Below are 18,158 nucleotides of genomic sequence, written 5' to 3'. Positions count from 1 at the left end.
TTTTTAACATTAATAACTCCTGAATAGACTAAAGATGATTCTCTCTAATTAAAACATTTTCTGTTCAATAGCTGCCCTTATTGCACAATGGATATTGTTTCTGGATATTTGACATTTCATCTATCATCGAAACACCCAGCACAGATACTAATTGACCATTATTTCAACAGTACATTCTATGCAAGTACCTTTCTAACACTGTTTGCATTTGGTGTTATTTAAAACCAGAGCTTAGCTTTACACTACCTTAGTCTGTCAGTACACAAGTGGCATATCATCATAAATTAAATTTCATGATATTGACTCTATTCAACTTCATTTCAGGTCTGTGGCACACTAAGGATGCCCAGGTGCATAAAAACCTTCAGACAATCACCAAGCAGACTTTCTGAATATATTCTATCACTTCTTGAAAGAAAGACAGAAAGAGACAGACAGACAGAAAAAAAAAATCCACTCCAGCTCAGCAATCCCCTCCCCACTTCGGTTTTAACACACATCTATGGATATGACAAAAATACCATGCCACACTACTAAAATGAACTGCTGTTATCTATGATACTGCAAACTCATTCAGACAGAAAGCCTATTCCCAGGTGGACTGAATTGTTTAAGGCAGTGCTTCTCAAGCTATCTGATGTGGGGGACCGGCAATTTTTTTTTCCAATGTGCATGCAGACCGACAGCCGATGGCTCGCGGATCAGCACCGGTCCGCGGACCAGCACTTTGAGTAGCACTGGTTTAAGGCATTAGTAATAGGATCTGGAACAGTCTCTCTAGATCACAGGTTCAAATCCACCTTTCCAACCAAAAGTCATTATCCAAAACTGTTTGGAGACCACCATAAAAACAAGCAGATAGTTTACCCACTTCCTAACTGACAAGCATCCAAGCCTCAAAACACACCATTACAATTACATTATGGTTGGCAGTCTCAGCAGATAACCTAAGGCCTGATCTACAGCTAAAACTTAGGTCAACCTAGCTATGTGACTCAGGGGTGTAAAAACTGCATCTCTCAAGGGTATGACTTTAAGACAACCTAAGCCCCAGTACAGACACCACTAGGTCAACCTAGCTACCTACTGCCTCAGAGGGGGTGGATTTACTACAGAAATAGAAAAAACCCTTCCATTGCTGTAGCAAGTATTTACACTACAGTGGCATAGATGCAGCTGTACTGCTGTAGTACCCGTAGCGTAGGCAGAGGTGGATTAAGATTTATTGGGGCCCTGGGCACAAAGAACAACTTCTGCCGTGTGATTCAAGAGATGTACGAGGGATGCAGCACCACCATTCGCTCGGTCGAAGGGGAGACCGCTGAGATCCCGATCCGGAGCGGAGTTAAGCAGGGCTGTCCCCTCAGCCCCATCATCTTTAACCTCACCATGGAGCCGTTGCTGCGAGCGATTTCCAAGGGTGCAGACGGCTTCAACCTCCACAGTGAGAGGGTGAGCATCCTGGCTTACACGGATGACCTGGTCCTGACCACAGACAACCCAGAGAACCTCCAGCGTATGCTAGATGCCACCAGTCGAGTTGCCGACTGGATGGGGCTCCGCTTCAATGCAAAGAAGTGCACATCCCTCCACATAGATGGCAGCAAAAGGGACTCCGTGCAGGAGACAGAATTCCAGATCCAGGGCGAGCCCGTCATCCCCCGGCAGAGGGGCAGGCCTACCGACACCTCGGCACACCGACGGGTTTCCGTGTCTGACAGACACCCAAGAGATCCTACAGGATGCCGCCAAGATCGACACCTCACTGCTAGCACCGTGGCAAAAGATAAACGCCCTGAACACCTTCCTGATCCCCCGCATCTCATTCGTCCTGAGGGGATCCGCTGTGGCAAAGGTACCCCTCAACAAGGCAGACAAGATCATCCGTCAGCTGGTGAAGAAGTGGTTATTCCTTCCCCAGAGAGCCAGCAACGAGCTGGTCTATATCACCCACAGGCATGATGGTGCCAATGTCCCCCGCATGGGTGACCTGTGTGACATCATGGTGACCACCCACGTCTTCCGCCTGCTGACGTGTCCCGACGCCATGGTAAGGAGCATCGCAGCAAAAGCCCTCCATGACGCAACACAAAAGCGGATCGGTAGAGCCCCCTTCAGCCAAGACACCGCCAGCTTCCTGAGCAGTTCCCTGGATGGCGAATTTGGCCAAGATGTGGGCGACATCGCTTCACTGTGGTCCCGCGCCCGCAATGCCACGCACCACCTGGGGAAGCGCATTGGCTGCCGCTGGGAGTGGTGCGAGGAGCGCCAGGAGCTGGGAGTCCTGGTGCCACAGATCAGGTCTGAGGGCAACACCATCGTCACCCCGAGCACCAGGGGCCTACTGGAGAGGACCCTGAAGGCAGCCACCCACTCACTGTACATAGAAGCCCTGAAGCATAAGCTGGACCAGGGAAAAGCCTTCGAACTGACCAGCAAGTGGGACGCCAGCAACCACTTCCTCGCCGGGGGCGGCTTCACCCGCTTCGCCGACTGGCGGTTCATCCACCGCGCCCGGCTCAACTGCGTCCCGCTCAACGGAGCCGTCCGCCACGGGAACAGAGATAAGCATTGCAGGAAGTGCGGCTACTCCAATGAGACCCTGCCCCACGTCCTGTGCAGCTGCAAGCCCCACTCCAGAGCCTGGCAGCTGCGCCACAACGCCATCCAGAACTGCCTGGTGAAAGCCATCTCACCGTGCCTGGGGGAGGTCGCCGTGAACTGCGCCATCCCCGGTACTGACAGCCCGCTGCAACCCAACGTGGTTGTCACCAACGAAACCCAGAAAAAGATCATCCTCATCGACATCACGGTCCCCTTCGAGAACAGGACCCCGGGCTTCCGAGAAGCCCGAGCTCGGAAACTGGAAAAATACGCCCCTCTGGCCGACACCCTGAGAGCAAAGGGCTACGAGGTGCAGCTGGAAGCCCTGATCGTCGGAGCCCTGGGCGCTTGGGACCCCTGCAACGAGCGTGTGCTGCACACCTGCGGGATTGGTAGACGCTATGCATGGCTGATGCGGCGCCTCATGGTCTCGGACACCATCCGATGGTCCAGGGACATCTACATCGAGCACATTACCGGCCACCGACAGTACCAGGAGGAGTGAGCCGGTACGACATTGTGCACACACTATGGGAAAGAGACTGAGAGGCCTTCCCCATCGGACCGTATGAACTGGAACCATAAACCCATTGAACATTAAACCCCACCAAATGAGGGTAGACCCATCCCCACCATCGTATCCACTCACTATACTCCGCATACTGAACATAGCCGTTGTGTGGATAACTTACCCCATATCTCAATGTCTGTACTCTGACCGGTTAAACTTTTCCCCCAGTCGGGGAGATTGCAGATTATTATGTGATCCTTACTCCACCAGCTCCTAAATCGAATTTTACACCCCTTGATAATCTGTACCTTATCCCCTAACAACCAGAAACTTCTATGCTTGAACTCTGTACCGTTTCTTATTTCAACATTATCTTAATAAAATTATTAAATCTGAGCTGCTATGTATCATCTCTCACTTACCACAATAGTAAATCACATCTGACTAGAACGACTCAATGCTTGGCTGCATCGCATAATTTCTCTAATCATTTGAATACTATGTGAGGAATGTTCTGTAAACATGTCATATGATTATTTCCACAACATTCCACCATTCACTAGGACAACTGTAAATGTATAAACAGTTCATTTTATACTTTGCAATGCTCGCAATACAGAGGTTAAAAAGGTCTTCACTTCATGCCAGATTGTTACCTAATTCACATAGCCTTGTGTGCAGTCATTTGCTTCAGTTACAGTGGTGTAAAATGTATTCAGGAAGCGCTTTCCATCCCAATGGATCTAAGCTCACTTCACAAGCCATATAAACATCACTGTTGGAGGCAGTCACATTGGGGCAAGAGGAAGTCATTTGATACACTTAACAACAACATAAGGAGAGGGAGGATTGGGGGGCACTTCTGTTCAAGGACACCAGGGCAAGCCCTTGTACTTACAGAGTACCTTAGTAGTTAAATTTATTAACCTTAATTTGGAATGTTGCTGATTTTGTACTCTATGTATTTTATGACTTTCAAACCAACCTTTGTACAAATTTAAGCACTATACCCAGATGTACTGACACTCTTTCTTAACCTGTGTAGGAGACAATTTTAACATTGGCTTTAATAAAAAAGTTTAAATCTAATGTTCATGCAGAACAACCAGGAAGGACCTCAGTTTTTGGATTCTCATCTGAGTTCCGCATTCATACTCAGTAAATTTAACTCATTCATTTACTTTACAAAGCTGAAATCTTGAGTCAAACCTCTGAAGATCTGAACATGTCTAATCTTTCACCATCAAGCCACTCTCTCTTGTTAGAGAAAATAATTTTTTTATACAAAAGTGTCTAATCTGCATAAACAATTAAAAATACAATACAAGTTAGGCCTGATCCTGCAAACATTAAAGCATGTGCATAATTTACTCACATAAGTAGTCTCATTGACTTCTATGGAAGAACTTGTGTGAGTTAAGTTACATACATGATCAAGTTTCAGAGTAGCAGCCGTGTTAGTCTGTATTCGCAAAAAGAAAAGGAGTACTTGTGACACCTTAGAGACCAACAAATTTATTTGAGTATAAGTTTTCGTGCATCCGATGAAGTGAGCTGTAGCTCACAAAAGCTTATGCTCAAATAAATTTGTTAGTCTCTAATGTGCCACAAGTACTCCTTTTCTTTTTGCATATACATGATCAAGTGGTCTGTATGAATGGTCGCAGGAAAATAAGGCCCAGATCCTACAAACTGTACCCAAAGGTGCTTTACAGGATTAACGGAAATACAATAGAGGAGGTACAACCAGAATGGAGTTTGAAGAGGATTGATTTTTGGAGTTGTCAGACGTGTTGGATGAGAAACAAAACTGGTCTTGAAAAACATTGACTGCACTATGTCCACAGGCAAGTCTAGGCACCCTGGGGTTGTTTGGTTTTTGTCATCTCAGAACCTAAAACTGTATTGAGAATCACACAGGCATAAGCAAAAGCCCATGCTCTCGACACAGGCTCAAAGCCTAAACATTTCTTTTTAAAATGTCTAAATATAAAAAAAAAAAACACAGTAATGTAGTAATTATGCATCCACATCCACTCATTATATCCTGAAAAACTACTTCTATAATCCAAAGATTCCTCAATATTCATGAGTCAGTGCATTTTTGTCATATCTTTAAAAAAAAAAGTGTTTTAAATCAAGCTACTGGATCTTGTACTAAGTAAGAATGTGTATAAACAAAGAAGTGCCTAGCATAGAGCACATAATACAATCTGTGGTAGCAAGTGAAATGTTTTAAAAATTAGATCAAAACGCAATTGATAACACACATTTAACAAAAAGGAATGACACATGACTTATGGATTTCTCCTTTAACAACTTTGGGTAACAGCAAACTGTGAACTAAACGGCATGTTTGTTTTCAATAAGGACGTTTCATACTTCATGCACCTCAAATAAAAATGCAGTACACTCCCTCTGCGAGGCTGTGTTCTGTTGTTATCAATGGTTATAAAACTAGTTTATTAGTTATAAAACCCTTTATTCAAAATCTGTAAGTTCATTAGAGGTACCACTCCCTCCATCACAGAAAGTTACATTTCATCCAGTCCCAACTATTTCACACTCCTTGCTTAGTAAAACATTTTTCACAAATGAACTTCTTCCTACTGAACCTGTGTAATATGAAAACCAAACTCAATATCCCTTGAGTTGAGCCCTACATAATTTGGGCCATGATCATGCAGTCTAATTGGCACAGGCAGAACCCTGCTAGCCTTGTGGAGGCATACTGCATGTGCATAGAGGCCCACCTGTACAAACCACATTGCCAGGGCCTTACTCTCTTGCTATGATATCAATATTTGTTTGAAAACCCTGTTTATGAAAATCAGACTCACATCTCTTATTGATGTCAACTTTAAACAGACATTATACACAGCTATTAATAATTGTAATTTATATTTCTGAATTGGGCTCTTGATTAACCACACTGTTAAACAATAGAATACTAATTGAAATGTATTAAATATTTTGGATGATTTTCTACATTTCATATATATCATATTCTGTGTTGTAATTGAAATCAAAGTGCATATTATGTTTGCTTACAAATATTTGCACTGCAAAAATGAAACAGAAGAAATAGTATTTTTCAATTCACCTCATACAAGTACTGTAGTACAACCCCAGTCATCAAAGTGCAACTTACAAATGTAGATTTTTTTTTTGTTACATAACTGTACTCAAAAACAAAACAATGTAAAGCTTCAGAGCCTACAAGTTCACTCAGTCTTACTTCTTGTTCAGCCAACCGCTAAGACAAACAAGTTAGTTTACATTAAGGGAGATAATGCTGCCCTCTTCTTATTTACAATATCATCAGAAAGTGAGAACAGGCATTTGCATGGCACTCATATGACTGGAGTACTGTCATGGATGGTTATAAACTGTTCAGGAAGGACAGGCAGGGCAGAAAAGGTGGGGGAGTAGCACTGTATGTAAGGGAGCAGTATGACTGCTCAGAGCTCCGGTACGAAACTGCAGAAAAACCTGAGTGTCTCTGGATTAAGTTTAGAAGTGTGTGCAACAAGAGTGATGTAGTGGTGGGAGTCTGCTATAGACCACCGGACCAGGGGGATGAGGTGGATGAGGCTTTCTTCCGGCAGCTCACGGAAGCTACTAGATCGCATGCCCTGATTCTCATGGGTGACTTCAATTTTCCTGATATCTGCTGGGAGAGCAATACAGCGGTGCATAGACAATCCAGGAAGTTTTTGGAAAGCGTAGGGGACAATTTCCTGGCGCACGTGCTAGAGGAGCCAACTAGGGGGGGTGCTTTTCTTGACCTGCTGCTCACAAACCGGGTAGAATTAGTGGGGGAAGCAAAAGTGGATGGGAATCTGGGAGGCAGTGACCATGAGTTGGTTGAGTTCAGGATCCTGACGCAGGGAACAAAGGTAAGCAGCAGGATACGGACCCTGGACTTCAGGAAAGCAGACTTCGACTCCCTCAGGGAACGGATGGCCAGGATCCCCTGGGGGACTAACTTGAAGGGGAAAGGAGTCCAGGAGAGCTGGCTGTATTTCAAGGAATCCCTGTTGAGGTTACAGGGACAAACCATCCCGATGAGTCGAAAGAATAGTAAATATGGCAGGCGACCAACTTGGCTTAATGGTGAAATCCTAGCGGATCTTAAACATAAAAAAGAAGCTTACAAGAAGTGGAAGGTTGGACATATGACCAGGGAAGAGTATAAAAATATTGCTCGGGCATGTAGGAATGTTATCAGGAGGGCCAAATCGCACCTGGAGCTGCAGCTAGCCAGAGATGTCAAGAGTAACAAGAAGGGTTTCTTCAGGTATGTTGGCAACAAGAAGAAAGCCAAGGAATGTGTGGGCCCCTTACTGAATGAGGGAGGCAACCTAGTGACAGAGGATGTGGAAAAAGCTAATGTACTCAATGCTTTTTTTGCCTCTGTCTTCACTAACAAGGTCAGCTCCCAGACTGCTGCGCTGGGCATCACAAAATGCGGAAGAGATGGCCAGCCCTCTGTGGAGATAGAGGCGGTTAGGGACTATTTAGAAAAGCTGGACGTGCACAAGTCCATGGGGCCGGACGAGTTGCATCCGAGAGTGCTGAAGGAATTGGCGGCTGTGATTGCAGAGCCACTGGCCATTATCTTTGAAAACTCGTGGCGAACCGGGGAAGTCCCGGATGACTGGAAAAAGGCTAATGTAGTGCCAATCTTTAAAAAAGGGAAGAAGGAAGATCCTGGGAACTACAGGCCAGTCAGCCTCACCTCAGTCCCTGGAAAAATCATGGAGCAGGTCCTCAAAGAATCAATCCTGAAGCACTTGCATGAGAGGAAAGTGATCAGGAACAGCCAGCATGGATTCACCAAAGGAAGGTCATGCCTGACTAATCTAATCGCCTTTTATGATGAGATTACTGGTTCTGTGGATGAAGGGAAAGCAGTGGATGTATTGTTTCTTGACTTTAGCAAAGCTTTTGACACGGTCTCCCATAGTATTCTTGTCAGCAAGTTAAGGAAGTATGGGCTGGATGAATGCACTATAAGGTGGGTAGAAAGCTGGCTAAATTGTCGGGCTCAACGGGTAGTGATCAATGGCTCCATGTCTAGTTGGCAGCCGGTATCAAGTGGAGTGCCCCAAGGGTCGGTCCTGGGGCCAGTTTTATTCAATATCTTCATAAATGATCTGGAAGATGGTGTGGATTGCACTCTCAGCAAATTTGCGGATGATACTAAACTGGGAGGAGTGGTAGATACGCTGGAGGGGAGGGATAGGATACAGAAGGACCTAGACCAATTGGAAGATTGGGCCAAAAGGAATCTGATGAGGTTCAATAAGGATAAGTGCAGGGTCCTGCACTTAGGACGGAAGAACCCAATGCACAGCTACAGACTAGGGACCGAATGGCTAGGCAGCAGTTCTGCAGAAAAGGACCTAGGGGTGACAGTGGACGAGAAGCTGGATATGAGTCAGCAGTGTGCCCTTGTTGCCAAGAAGGCCAATGGCATTTTGGGATGTATAAGTAGGGGCATAGCGAGCAGATCGAGGGACGTGATCGTTCCCCTCTATTCGACATTGGTGAGGCCTCATCTGGAGTACTGTGTCCAGTTTTGGGCCCCACACTTCAAGAAGGATGTGGATAAATTGGAGAGAGTCCAGCGAAGGGCAACAAAAATGATTAGGGGACTGGAACACATGAGTTATGAGGAGAGGCTGAGGGAGCTGGGATTGTTTAGCCTGCAGAAGAGAAGAATGAGGGGGGATTTGATAGCTGCTTTCAACTACCTGAAAGGGGGTTCCAAAGAGGATGGCTCTAGACTGTTCTCAATGGTAGCAGATGACAGAACGAGGAGTAATGGTCTCAAGTTGCAGTGGGGGAGGTTTAGATTGGATATTAGGAAAAACTTTTTCACTAAGAGGGTGGTGAAACACTGGAATGCGTTACCTAGGGAGGTGGTAGAATCTCCTTCCTTAGAGGTTTTTAAGGTCAGGCTTGACAAAGCCCTGGCTGGGATGATTTAACTGGGAATTGGTCCTGCTTTGAGCAGGGGGTTGGACTAGATGACCTTCTGGGGTCCCTTCCAACCCTGATATTCTATGATTCTATGATTCTATGATTCTGTGGCTGGCATTGCAAGATATTTACGTGCCAGATATGCTAAACATTCATATGCCCCTTCATGCTTCAGCCACCATTCCAGAAGATATGCTTCCATGCTGAGGATTGTTAAAAAAATAATGTGATAATTAAATTTCTGACTGAACTTCTTGGGGGAGAATTGTACATCCCCTCTCTGTTTTATCCGCATTCTGCCATATATTTCATGTTATAGCAGTCTCAGATGATGACCCAGCACACGTTGTTCATTTTAAGAACACTTTCAGTGCAGATTTCACAAAATGCAAAAAAGGTACCAATGTGAGATTTCTAAAGATAGCTACAGCTCTGGACCTAAGGTTTAAGAATCTGAAGTGCCTTCCAAAATCTGAGAGGGATGAAGTTTGGAGCATGCTTTCAGAAGTCTTAAAAGAGCAATACTTTGATGTGGAAACTACAGAACCCAAACCACCAAAAAAAGAAAAATCAACCTTCTGCTGGTGGCATCTGACTCAGATAATGTAAATGAACAGGCGTCAGTCCACACTGCTTTGGATTGTTATCGAGCGATTGGCTGAACAAGAAGTAGGACTGAGTGGACTTGCAAGCTCTGAAGCTTTATGTTGTTTTATTTTTGAATGCATTTTTTTTGTACACAATTCTACATTTGTAAGTGCAACTTTAATGAATAAAAGTACTGTAATGCAATGTCTTTATTAGGTGAATTGAAAAATGTATTTGTTTTTTTTACAGTGCAAATACTCGTAATCAAAAATAAATATAAAGTGAGCACTGTACACTTGGTATTCTGTGTTGTAATTGAAATCAATATATTTGAAAATATAGAAAAAACATTCAAAAATACTAAAATGAATGGTATTCTATTTCTTTTTTTAAATCGTGCAATTACTTTTTGACATAACTTGCTCAAAGTCACATAGGAAGTCAGTGGTAGGGCCAGGGATAGAACCCTGACAATCCTCTGCCCTAGCCACTAGAATATATTTACCTTGCATACATAAGTGGACTTACTCCAGCATCTTTTGATTAGTCAACTTTAGCTGTTTTGATCAGAGAAAAGTTGAGTTCTATCATCCCTAAAGATATAAGGGTAACACTCCTAGGCAAGAGTCACCATAGCATTTCAATTATAGTTAAAAAAAAGTCAATATTTTATTTTAGAAGTGTCTATACCACACATATGGAACAAGTCTGAATTTTGTTAAAAAACACAAACACTGCTGTTCTGCCATACTTGCTGATGCTATCATAGTACCATACACCACATAATATTAGAATTCTGCCTTGCATTCCATTTCATAATCCTGCAGAAGGCAGGATACGCAGCTGAAGGTCTGGTGCCAGGAGTTCAGGGACCTTTAGCATTTTATTGTGGATTCAATTCCTGCACCAGGCATGTTTATTTTAAAGAAAAACCCTGCAATCAGACAGAGAAAGGAATTCCCAAACTACCACTGAAACCAGAGTGAGGAACCAGGGAGTTTCACAAGGAGCACACTACACTGGTCATGAACAGGAGAGGCTATGCAGGAACAGATGGAACCTAGTTATTTGGGGTGAGAGTAAAGGAAGATGGAGTGCTAGCATGTAAACCAAAGCAAGTCAGGAACTACACTAACAGGCATAGATGCCAAATGATCTGTCTTAGTGGAATTGTTTATAGAAAAGTTGTACAACTTGGTGTGTCAGATGATCTGCTGCATACTCCTCCTCTTCACTACCAGAACAGAAAAGGTAATTTGTACCTTACTATACAGAGGATTTATTTAATAGAGTTACTCTAGTGACTCCATGGTTAAGGTCATGTTGAGATCTGTACTTAACACAGTATTAAAATCCCTATATTTCATAGTTTAATGACTCAATTAGTCTCCAAATGTTACACCACAACTCTTCAAAAGATAACTGAACTTTCCATCTTTTTTTTAGTCAAAGTTAAAACTTACACTTTTTAAAAAAATTTCAGGCCTTGCAGCTAAAAAAAAAAATTACTACCACAACCCCCAAGTTTCACATGCAAATACATTTTCATAGCACCTCAGATACTGAACTCTTCACATGTGAACAGAAAGTCATTTTATTTATCTGTGACAACATTGTTTAGTTCTGTGAAGAGCAGATCCACTAGTTACTTCTGTCCTCTGATGCTGCCCGCTATCCAACTAGCTCTCTTGCCTGGGGTCCATACTTGGATCTTCCCCAAAAGCCCTTGCCTGCACTGTACCCCAGCTTCCTCTATGCCCCTGCCTCCCCTTCCATCTCTAATCATGCCTCCTTCCCAGCCTTCCTGCAACATATGTCTGAGCAGCAAGCTCCACTCCTCAAGCAGCTGCAGATTCAAGTCTCCCCATCTCCTGTCCCTTCTATGCCCCCTGCTATTCATAGGATAGCAACCAGGAATCTCCAGAGGGATGGAGAAGAGACAAAAAGATTGGGGCAGGGATCGTCTTTTTGTTCTATGTTTGTAGCGCACCTGACACAATGGGGTCCTGGTCTACAATAAGGGCCTCTAGGTAATACAAGAAATAATAAAGCTCCTTGTCCCTTCCATAAGGGGAGGGAATAGAGCTTTTAATGTCCACAGTGTCTCCTAGCCAGAACGGCACCATTGGAGGATGTGGGGATCCCCAGTAAAAATCCCAGTACCCTCTCCACCCTAGAAGCTGGAAGTAGCAAGGCGAACTGGACTTCTTCTCCACTTCAGAGGTTCACAAGATAACTATATTTCACACCTACCTCTAACTAGCAGGTTTAGTCCTCTAGCTACTAGCTGTCTGGTAAATTTTTCAAACCCTTGTTTTGGTTATTCAGACAGGGTATTTCTAGGGCAGTCTCTAAAGGCAAACACCACAACACGATAAATCTATCACTGCTTTGATAAAGTAATCTGTAAATTCTCTAGAGATACATTTTACCAGCTCTACAAGAGGCAAAGAAAAGAAGGAAGGGGGAGTTCAGTCCCATGCTAATTCATTCCCTGAAACTCTGCTGAGGTTGTTGATAAGTGTGTCTATCAGGGCCAACTGTGACAGCAGATTTTATGATATGGAAATGACTAGAAGGATATCTATTATAGGTGACTGGCAGTCATTACAAGGGTATACAAAATTTATCTGACACTTAGCTGCCCAGAAGCCAACACAAAACACAAGGAGACCCACTGCCCTGGCGAGAAATCCAGCACCATCCAATTTCCGGAAACTGGAGGGAGCTGAGATTCCTATCTAGCTTCTGTTTCTAAACCCTGATTGCAGCACCACCATTCATGCTAGCCTCCAATGAGGTGTCTAATAAATGTGAAGCCCTTCCAACATCTGTTGGCTGCTGCAGAAGAGAAGCATATTTTCACCGTTTCCTTCTCTTCTACTCTAGGCTATTCTACTCTGCCCTTGCCTCAGTCTCTTAACTAATACAAAGGGACAAGGAGGGAAATGTGCGTTCTTCTATCCCTCTCCCACCTCTTACTTTGGTCTTCCTCTCCAGTCAACAGCTGGTCTCTGCAGCTTTTCATATCTTTCCAAGCTGAGGCAGAGTGAAACTGACATGGTTTGTGTTTATTTCACTGTTGCCTAATTGGTTCTAAATAGCAGCAGTGGAACTGACAAAACTTGTCAGTTTTCAGTCTGCTGTAGCTTAGCAAAACAGCAAAAGTATAGGTAAGGGAGTCAAGTCTGTAGATTTAAACACTAAAAATATCTCCAGCCTCTTTGCATTCCTGTTTGAATTCAACTCAGTTTCTCTTCTCTGTACAGTCCATACCTTAGAGGCCCTGCTTTTTAAGCCACCAGTCTCCTTTAGCCCAGTCAACACAGCTCCTGAAGCGTTTGGAGGGGGTCGCTGCCAAGCAATGCAAAGCACTCCAAACCCCTTAGCAGCTGAGTGTATTACAGTACCTCTACAGCACTTCCAGCATGCATGGACTTAGAGAGTACAAAAAACAGGGGCCAAATCATTCTCACCGACAAATATGAGCACCATTAAAATCAACAGGATTACTCACGCAGGCAAGGTGAGCAAAACTGAGCCCCAGTCCATGAATCGACTCCAGGTCTTCTTCTTTGTAGTGTAGAGTACAATCACTATATCAGCAGGCCTGATCCATATACTCAGCAACATGGCTTTAAATTGGAAACTTTTGGGGGGGCAGGGATCTTGTCCTAGGAGTGTCTAATGTGCTTAGCACAAATTTGGTACTATAAGTTTCATATATTCCTATGCAAGCAAGTTTCACCAAAGCTTTGAAGGATCATCAACATTTTCAATTGCCAGGTCAGTTTCCACACAAAAAGAAGCTTCATACATCTAGTCTTTTCTCTGTTAATAAAGAGTTTCCCAAACTGTGATCCAGGGAGCATTAGCTGATGGTCCAGAGAGCCGCCTAGTCACAAGATGCTGGATCCCCCACTATTCTCATCTGCTGAATCAAGTTCAAAGAAGCTAAAAATCTATTAAATTTTTTCCAAATATTGCTTTTACCTTTAAGCAATTGCTGTGGTTTCCATGGGGCTGTTATAGAATTGCAAATGGGAAGGAAGCTGCCCACAAGACAGTATCTTATTAAGATTTAGTCAAAGTTATGAAATAATTTGAGAATCCCTGTATTAGTGTATTCCAAAAGTACATTATGCAACTGTTATGATTTACATCAGGGAACTGAATAAAATAAAAGTTGAAAATAACTAGCTGAATAGATACAAGTATGTTGTCAAGTCAGTCTCAGACTCTCCAGTACACCATCACCACAGTACCTCAACACTTCATCTTGACAGTTTTAGATACATTCCAAGATCATTCAGAACCCAGACATTGCTGTATTGACAAAAACCTGAAGGCTCACTTTCTAGTTCCTCTGACAGCTATCTATTCTGTCCTGTATGGGATATCAACGTGCATTTTTCTAATATACTTATATTTTCAACATAATGTAGCCCACAGTTAACTAATCACAGGCATTTCAAAAAAGTTATTTCTACTATTCCAAATCTAGTCAGCAATCTAAATATTGATTGTATGTGTAGATACTAAAATTTTATCATACATGGACAATCAGCCTCTTTTCCGTGCAGGTAATTCAGTTTCAGCTGAGCCATAGCCACTATTTTATGGATTATCTCAAGTGCCTCGTGCAACATACCTCTTTCTGTTTGTTTTGTAACAGTAAGAAACAAGATTGACAAGAGTTAATGGAGTTACTCCAAACACTGTCTCCTACACTGTTTAACAAGGACTTCACTCCATTAGTCCTCATTAAAGAAAATACATCTAGCCCAGAGCTTGATTGTGTTTTAAATCCTCTCGCCTCAAAAAAAAAAAAAAATCAAGCAATTAATTTATACTAATACCTGCATGATGAGAGAAATACAAAGTGTAATTCTCCTAGTTCATATTTAAAAAAAAACAAAAACCTCTGTAGTAATTGGAGTAAAGACTCAAATGTACTAGGAGACCAATCACACACATACAGAATAAATATGACTGAACATTTTAAGGACAATAGAATCCACAATAAGTGTCAAATGTTTCTTTTGTTTGAAAGTGTTAATTTGTTCAGAAGGCAAGATAGATAAGCGCAATCATAATTTTACTTTCTATTTACTTTACGCTATTTTCTTGTCATCTGTTTTGTAAACACAAATCTAGAACAAAACTGAACTGAAAACACTAATTTCAAGGAACATTGAAAAACTCTCCATTTTAACTATCAGAAGTCAAAAATATTTACCAAAACATCTGCAGAAGCTAAATATTTAAACAGCTCCAACAAATATCACTGTCCTGTGACCACCACCATGTTACTGACATTTACAATATATTTAAGATGTTTCAAAGTGCAAAGAAGTCAAACAACAGGGCTACCAGTGTTAGAACACTTAATTCCAATATCATGTATATCAGGAAAGTAGGTCTGACTGTGTATGATGCTTGTCAAAACTTTCACTATGCATCTAACAAGCAGCAAGGCTCTGACACTAGCTAGCTTCATCACAACTGCCTTTTCTAACTTCTGCAGGGAAATATAAACCGAGACCTTCATGGATAATTCATCATGGTTTGTGCCATAAATTTATAATGTCACTTATAAGTTTTTGATCATTGGATTACAATAGGCTTAACAAGAATACTATAGCTTGCACTATGCACAAAGTAAAGAATAATCTTTATTTCTGAACTTTTTAGGCCACAAATTAAAACAGATCTCAGGTTTAAAAAGTGTTTTATAAAGTAAAAGCCTCTTCAAAACTGAAAGATTTACATAAAGTAGTTGGTGCCTTAGAAGGGTCTGAGTTGGTTTTACTTCCCCCACCCCCAAGTTTTGTCTTTTGTGGCTCTTGTTTAAATACATAGGACTGAAAAATGCAGGGAACATCCCAGTCTCTAGGTGGGGGACTGAAAGGATTTAGCCTGGCTGAGGCCTACTTAATAGATGAGGCCTGTAGAGCTCTTGCAGCCTTAGCTTCTTCACAAGAAGAAATAAAAACTATATTTTGGGCTATGAATATCAGGCAAGTTCATGGAGCTTGGGGCAAAGAGACAGGCAGTTTCCTGATATAAGGTTTCACAGTAAAGGAGAGTTAAATGCCACAGCCCTGCACTTTCACAAACTGAGGGATTCAGACCCAAGTACACCATACTCAGGAGTCAGCGGGACGCCTAGCATTTGCTTCTCTGGGTTGTCTCTGGAAAGACTGTTATAAAAGTTGGTACAGGACAGGCAAGTAAATCCTAACTACTTTCTATCTTTAAATCTCCTTCTTTCCTGGGATCTATGGGTCCCCAATATCAGACTACATTAAGGAAAGATTTCATAAGACTACAACTATATAAACACACACAGGCTGCATAGATTAACCATAAAGAGCATGAAAGCTAGTTTTTAATAAGATTAAGGGTGGGGGGTCACAAAAAAAAATCACAAAATAGAGACACAATAAATACTGAACTGCCAACAGGATCAGGCTGATTCCCTTGATAAACAGGCACACGCCCTCCACCCCACCCCCTTTCCAGCGTTTGTTTGTGGGGGGGTTGCCTCAGTTTCCAAGGCGCTCTCCCTTCCCCACTCCTCTTCAGTCCGCTTCCCATCTGAGCGAGAGCAGGACTCCCCCCAGTCCCAGCACATCCCCACCCTCATCCCCTGCCACGGGGCTGCCCCCCTCTTTGTCTCTCCCATTATATAACGGGAAGGGACCCTCCCGCCTCCCCCCAGGAAGGGCTCCGGCTGCCGCTTCTCAGCCGGGTTCACACTGCGGCTGCCGGGTCTCCCCCACGCCTGCCCTTGCCCCCATCCCATCCCCTGCGGTCCTCCCCTCCCTCCGTCCGCGCCCACCTGTCCCGGGGGTCGATCCAGCTGGTCTGCTTGGTGTTGTGGTCAATGTAGAAGACTTTACCGTCGTAATCCCTCGCCTCCTCCCAGCCATCGGGTAAGGGGAGCTGCCCATTCCCCTCTTTCCTAGGCATGGTCGGGCGCCGGGGGTAGCTGCTCCATAGGGCCAGGAAGAAAGAAGGGAAGCGGGAAAAGCCCCCAGTAGAGCCGGGGGACGGCGGCGGGGGGGTCCGGAGCCGGGCCTGGGGCGGGGGGGAGTAGAGAGTCTCGTGCAATCGCTCAGGAAACCCTCCTCCGGTTCAATCCACCATGTCTAGGCTGCCGCCGCCTGCTGCAGCAGCACCACCAGGGCAAGGTCCCGGGCTGAGCCCCGCCGCTGTCTGGGTTCGGAACGGGGGAGCCCGGCTCAGCCCCGGGCAGCAGTCGCCGCCGCTCATTAGCATGAGATTAACATCCATCTCATCTGCATGCACATTCCTCGCCGCCGCCGCCGCCGCATTCCTCAGCCTTAACCCTGCCGCTGCCGCCGCCCACAGCAAGCGCGCGGGAGGGGGGGGGGGGCGACCCGGGCCTGACAGACCCCGCCGAGAGGGGGAAGGGGCGATCGGCGCGGTGGGGCCCGCAGCAGCAGGCGAGAAGAAGGAGAGGGCTGCAGAAAGGGGGAAGGAGAGCGGGAGGCAGGAGCTGGAAGGGCTTCCCCGCCCCGGCGCTGCTTCCCAACTGAGCAGCACACGGGGAAGCGTGGAAGGGTCACCGCGCCCCCCCCCCCCCCTCCGGAGAGCCGGCACGTAGCCCTGACCCCCAGCCCTCCTTTGGGCGCCCCTAAGCTAAGTGGGCCCGGGCTGAGCTGCGTCGCGGGTGGAAGCGGCCAGCGGAGAATCCTCCCTCCCCCCGGGGCTGGTGGAAGGACTGTGCCCTTCCCGCGCTCTCGGCGCTGGCCCCGGGCACGGAGGGGGCGTGCCTAGCATGCACCGTACGGGGCTGCCGCTCGTCTTTGCGCCTCAGGGCCCGCCGCAGACAACGGCCTCCGTCCTTAGTGACCCGCAACCCGCTGTTGCCAACCTCAAATGGTCAGAAAGTCGTGCCCCAGGCCCCCCGAAACCCTGAGATATGACTCTTAAAACAGATCGGTTTTATTTTATTTTTAAATATTGGGTTCCCTTTATTTGGCTGCAGGTTGCTGAACCTTGAGGTTGCACTCAGCTTTTGTTTTCGAGCTTTCCTCCACAGCCATAACGGCCAGGAACTTTCATTTAAACACACCAGTCAGCTGAGTTCAGATTTCAGAGTAACAGCCCTGTTAGTCTGTATTCGTTAAAAGAAAAGGAGGACTTGTGGCACCTTAGAGACTAACCAATTTATTTGAGCATAAGCTTTCCTGAGCTACAGCTCACTTCATCAGATGCATATCGTGGAAACCAGTAAGCTGAGATGCTCTCCGAGTGAATCGTCTCCAGTAGCTGGGGATGTAAATAAATTCTCAGATATCACAAAACTGGGCAACATTGCAACCCCGATCTCTCTTAATCATCAAGCCTATACTCTGAATAAGGCCAGGGGCTGTGTGGAAGAAACCGCATGTGACGATGCAGAGACAACCTGAATCCAGGAGTTTCCTGACTTTTG

The 18,158-nt window shown here is 44.7% G+C and overlaps 1 protein-coding gene across 7 annotated transcripts in view; it reads right to left on the bottom strand.

The window, feature by feature from the left end:
• WWC2 (WW and C2 domain containing 2) overlaps positions 1 to 17,284 on the bottom strand; it is a 217,178-nt gene extending 199,894 nt beyond the window's left edge. For 6 of the 7 annotated variants that reach the window (XM_073341736.1, XM_073341738.1, XM_073341735.1 and 3 more), the window contains exon 1: positions 16,536 to 17,284. In XM_073341736.1, the coding sequence (XP_073197837.1) occupies positions 16,536 to 16,666 (131 nt within the window). In that variant the 5' untranslated portion in view covers positions 16,667 to 17,284. The remainder of the gene's footprint in view (positions 1 to 16,535) is intronic. The other variant, XM_073341742.1, reaches the window with a different exon arrangement.
• Positions 17,285 to 18,158: the final 874 nt, after the last annotated feature.

This window comes from Lepidochelys kempii, chromosome 4, assembly GCF_965140265.1.
Source record: "Lepidochelys kempii isolate rLepKem1 chromosome 4, rLepKem1.hap2, whole genome shotgun sequence".
NCBI classification, from domain to species: domain Eukaryota; kingdom Metazoa; phylum Chordata; order Testudines; family Cheloniidae; genus Lepidochelys; species Lepidochelys kempii.
The sequence above is the reverse complement of the archived record's forward strand: the minus strand, read 5'-3'. Positions and strand labels throughout refer to the sequence as shown.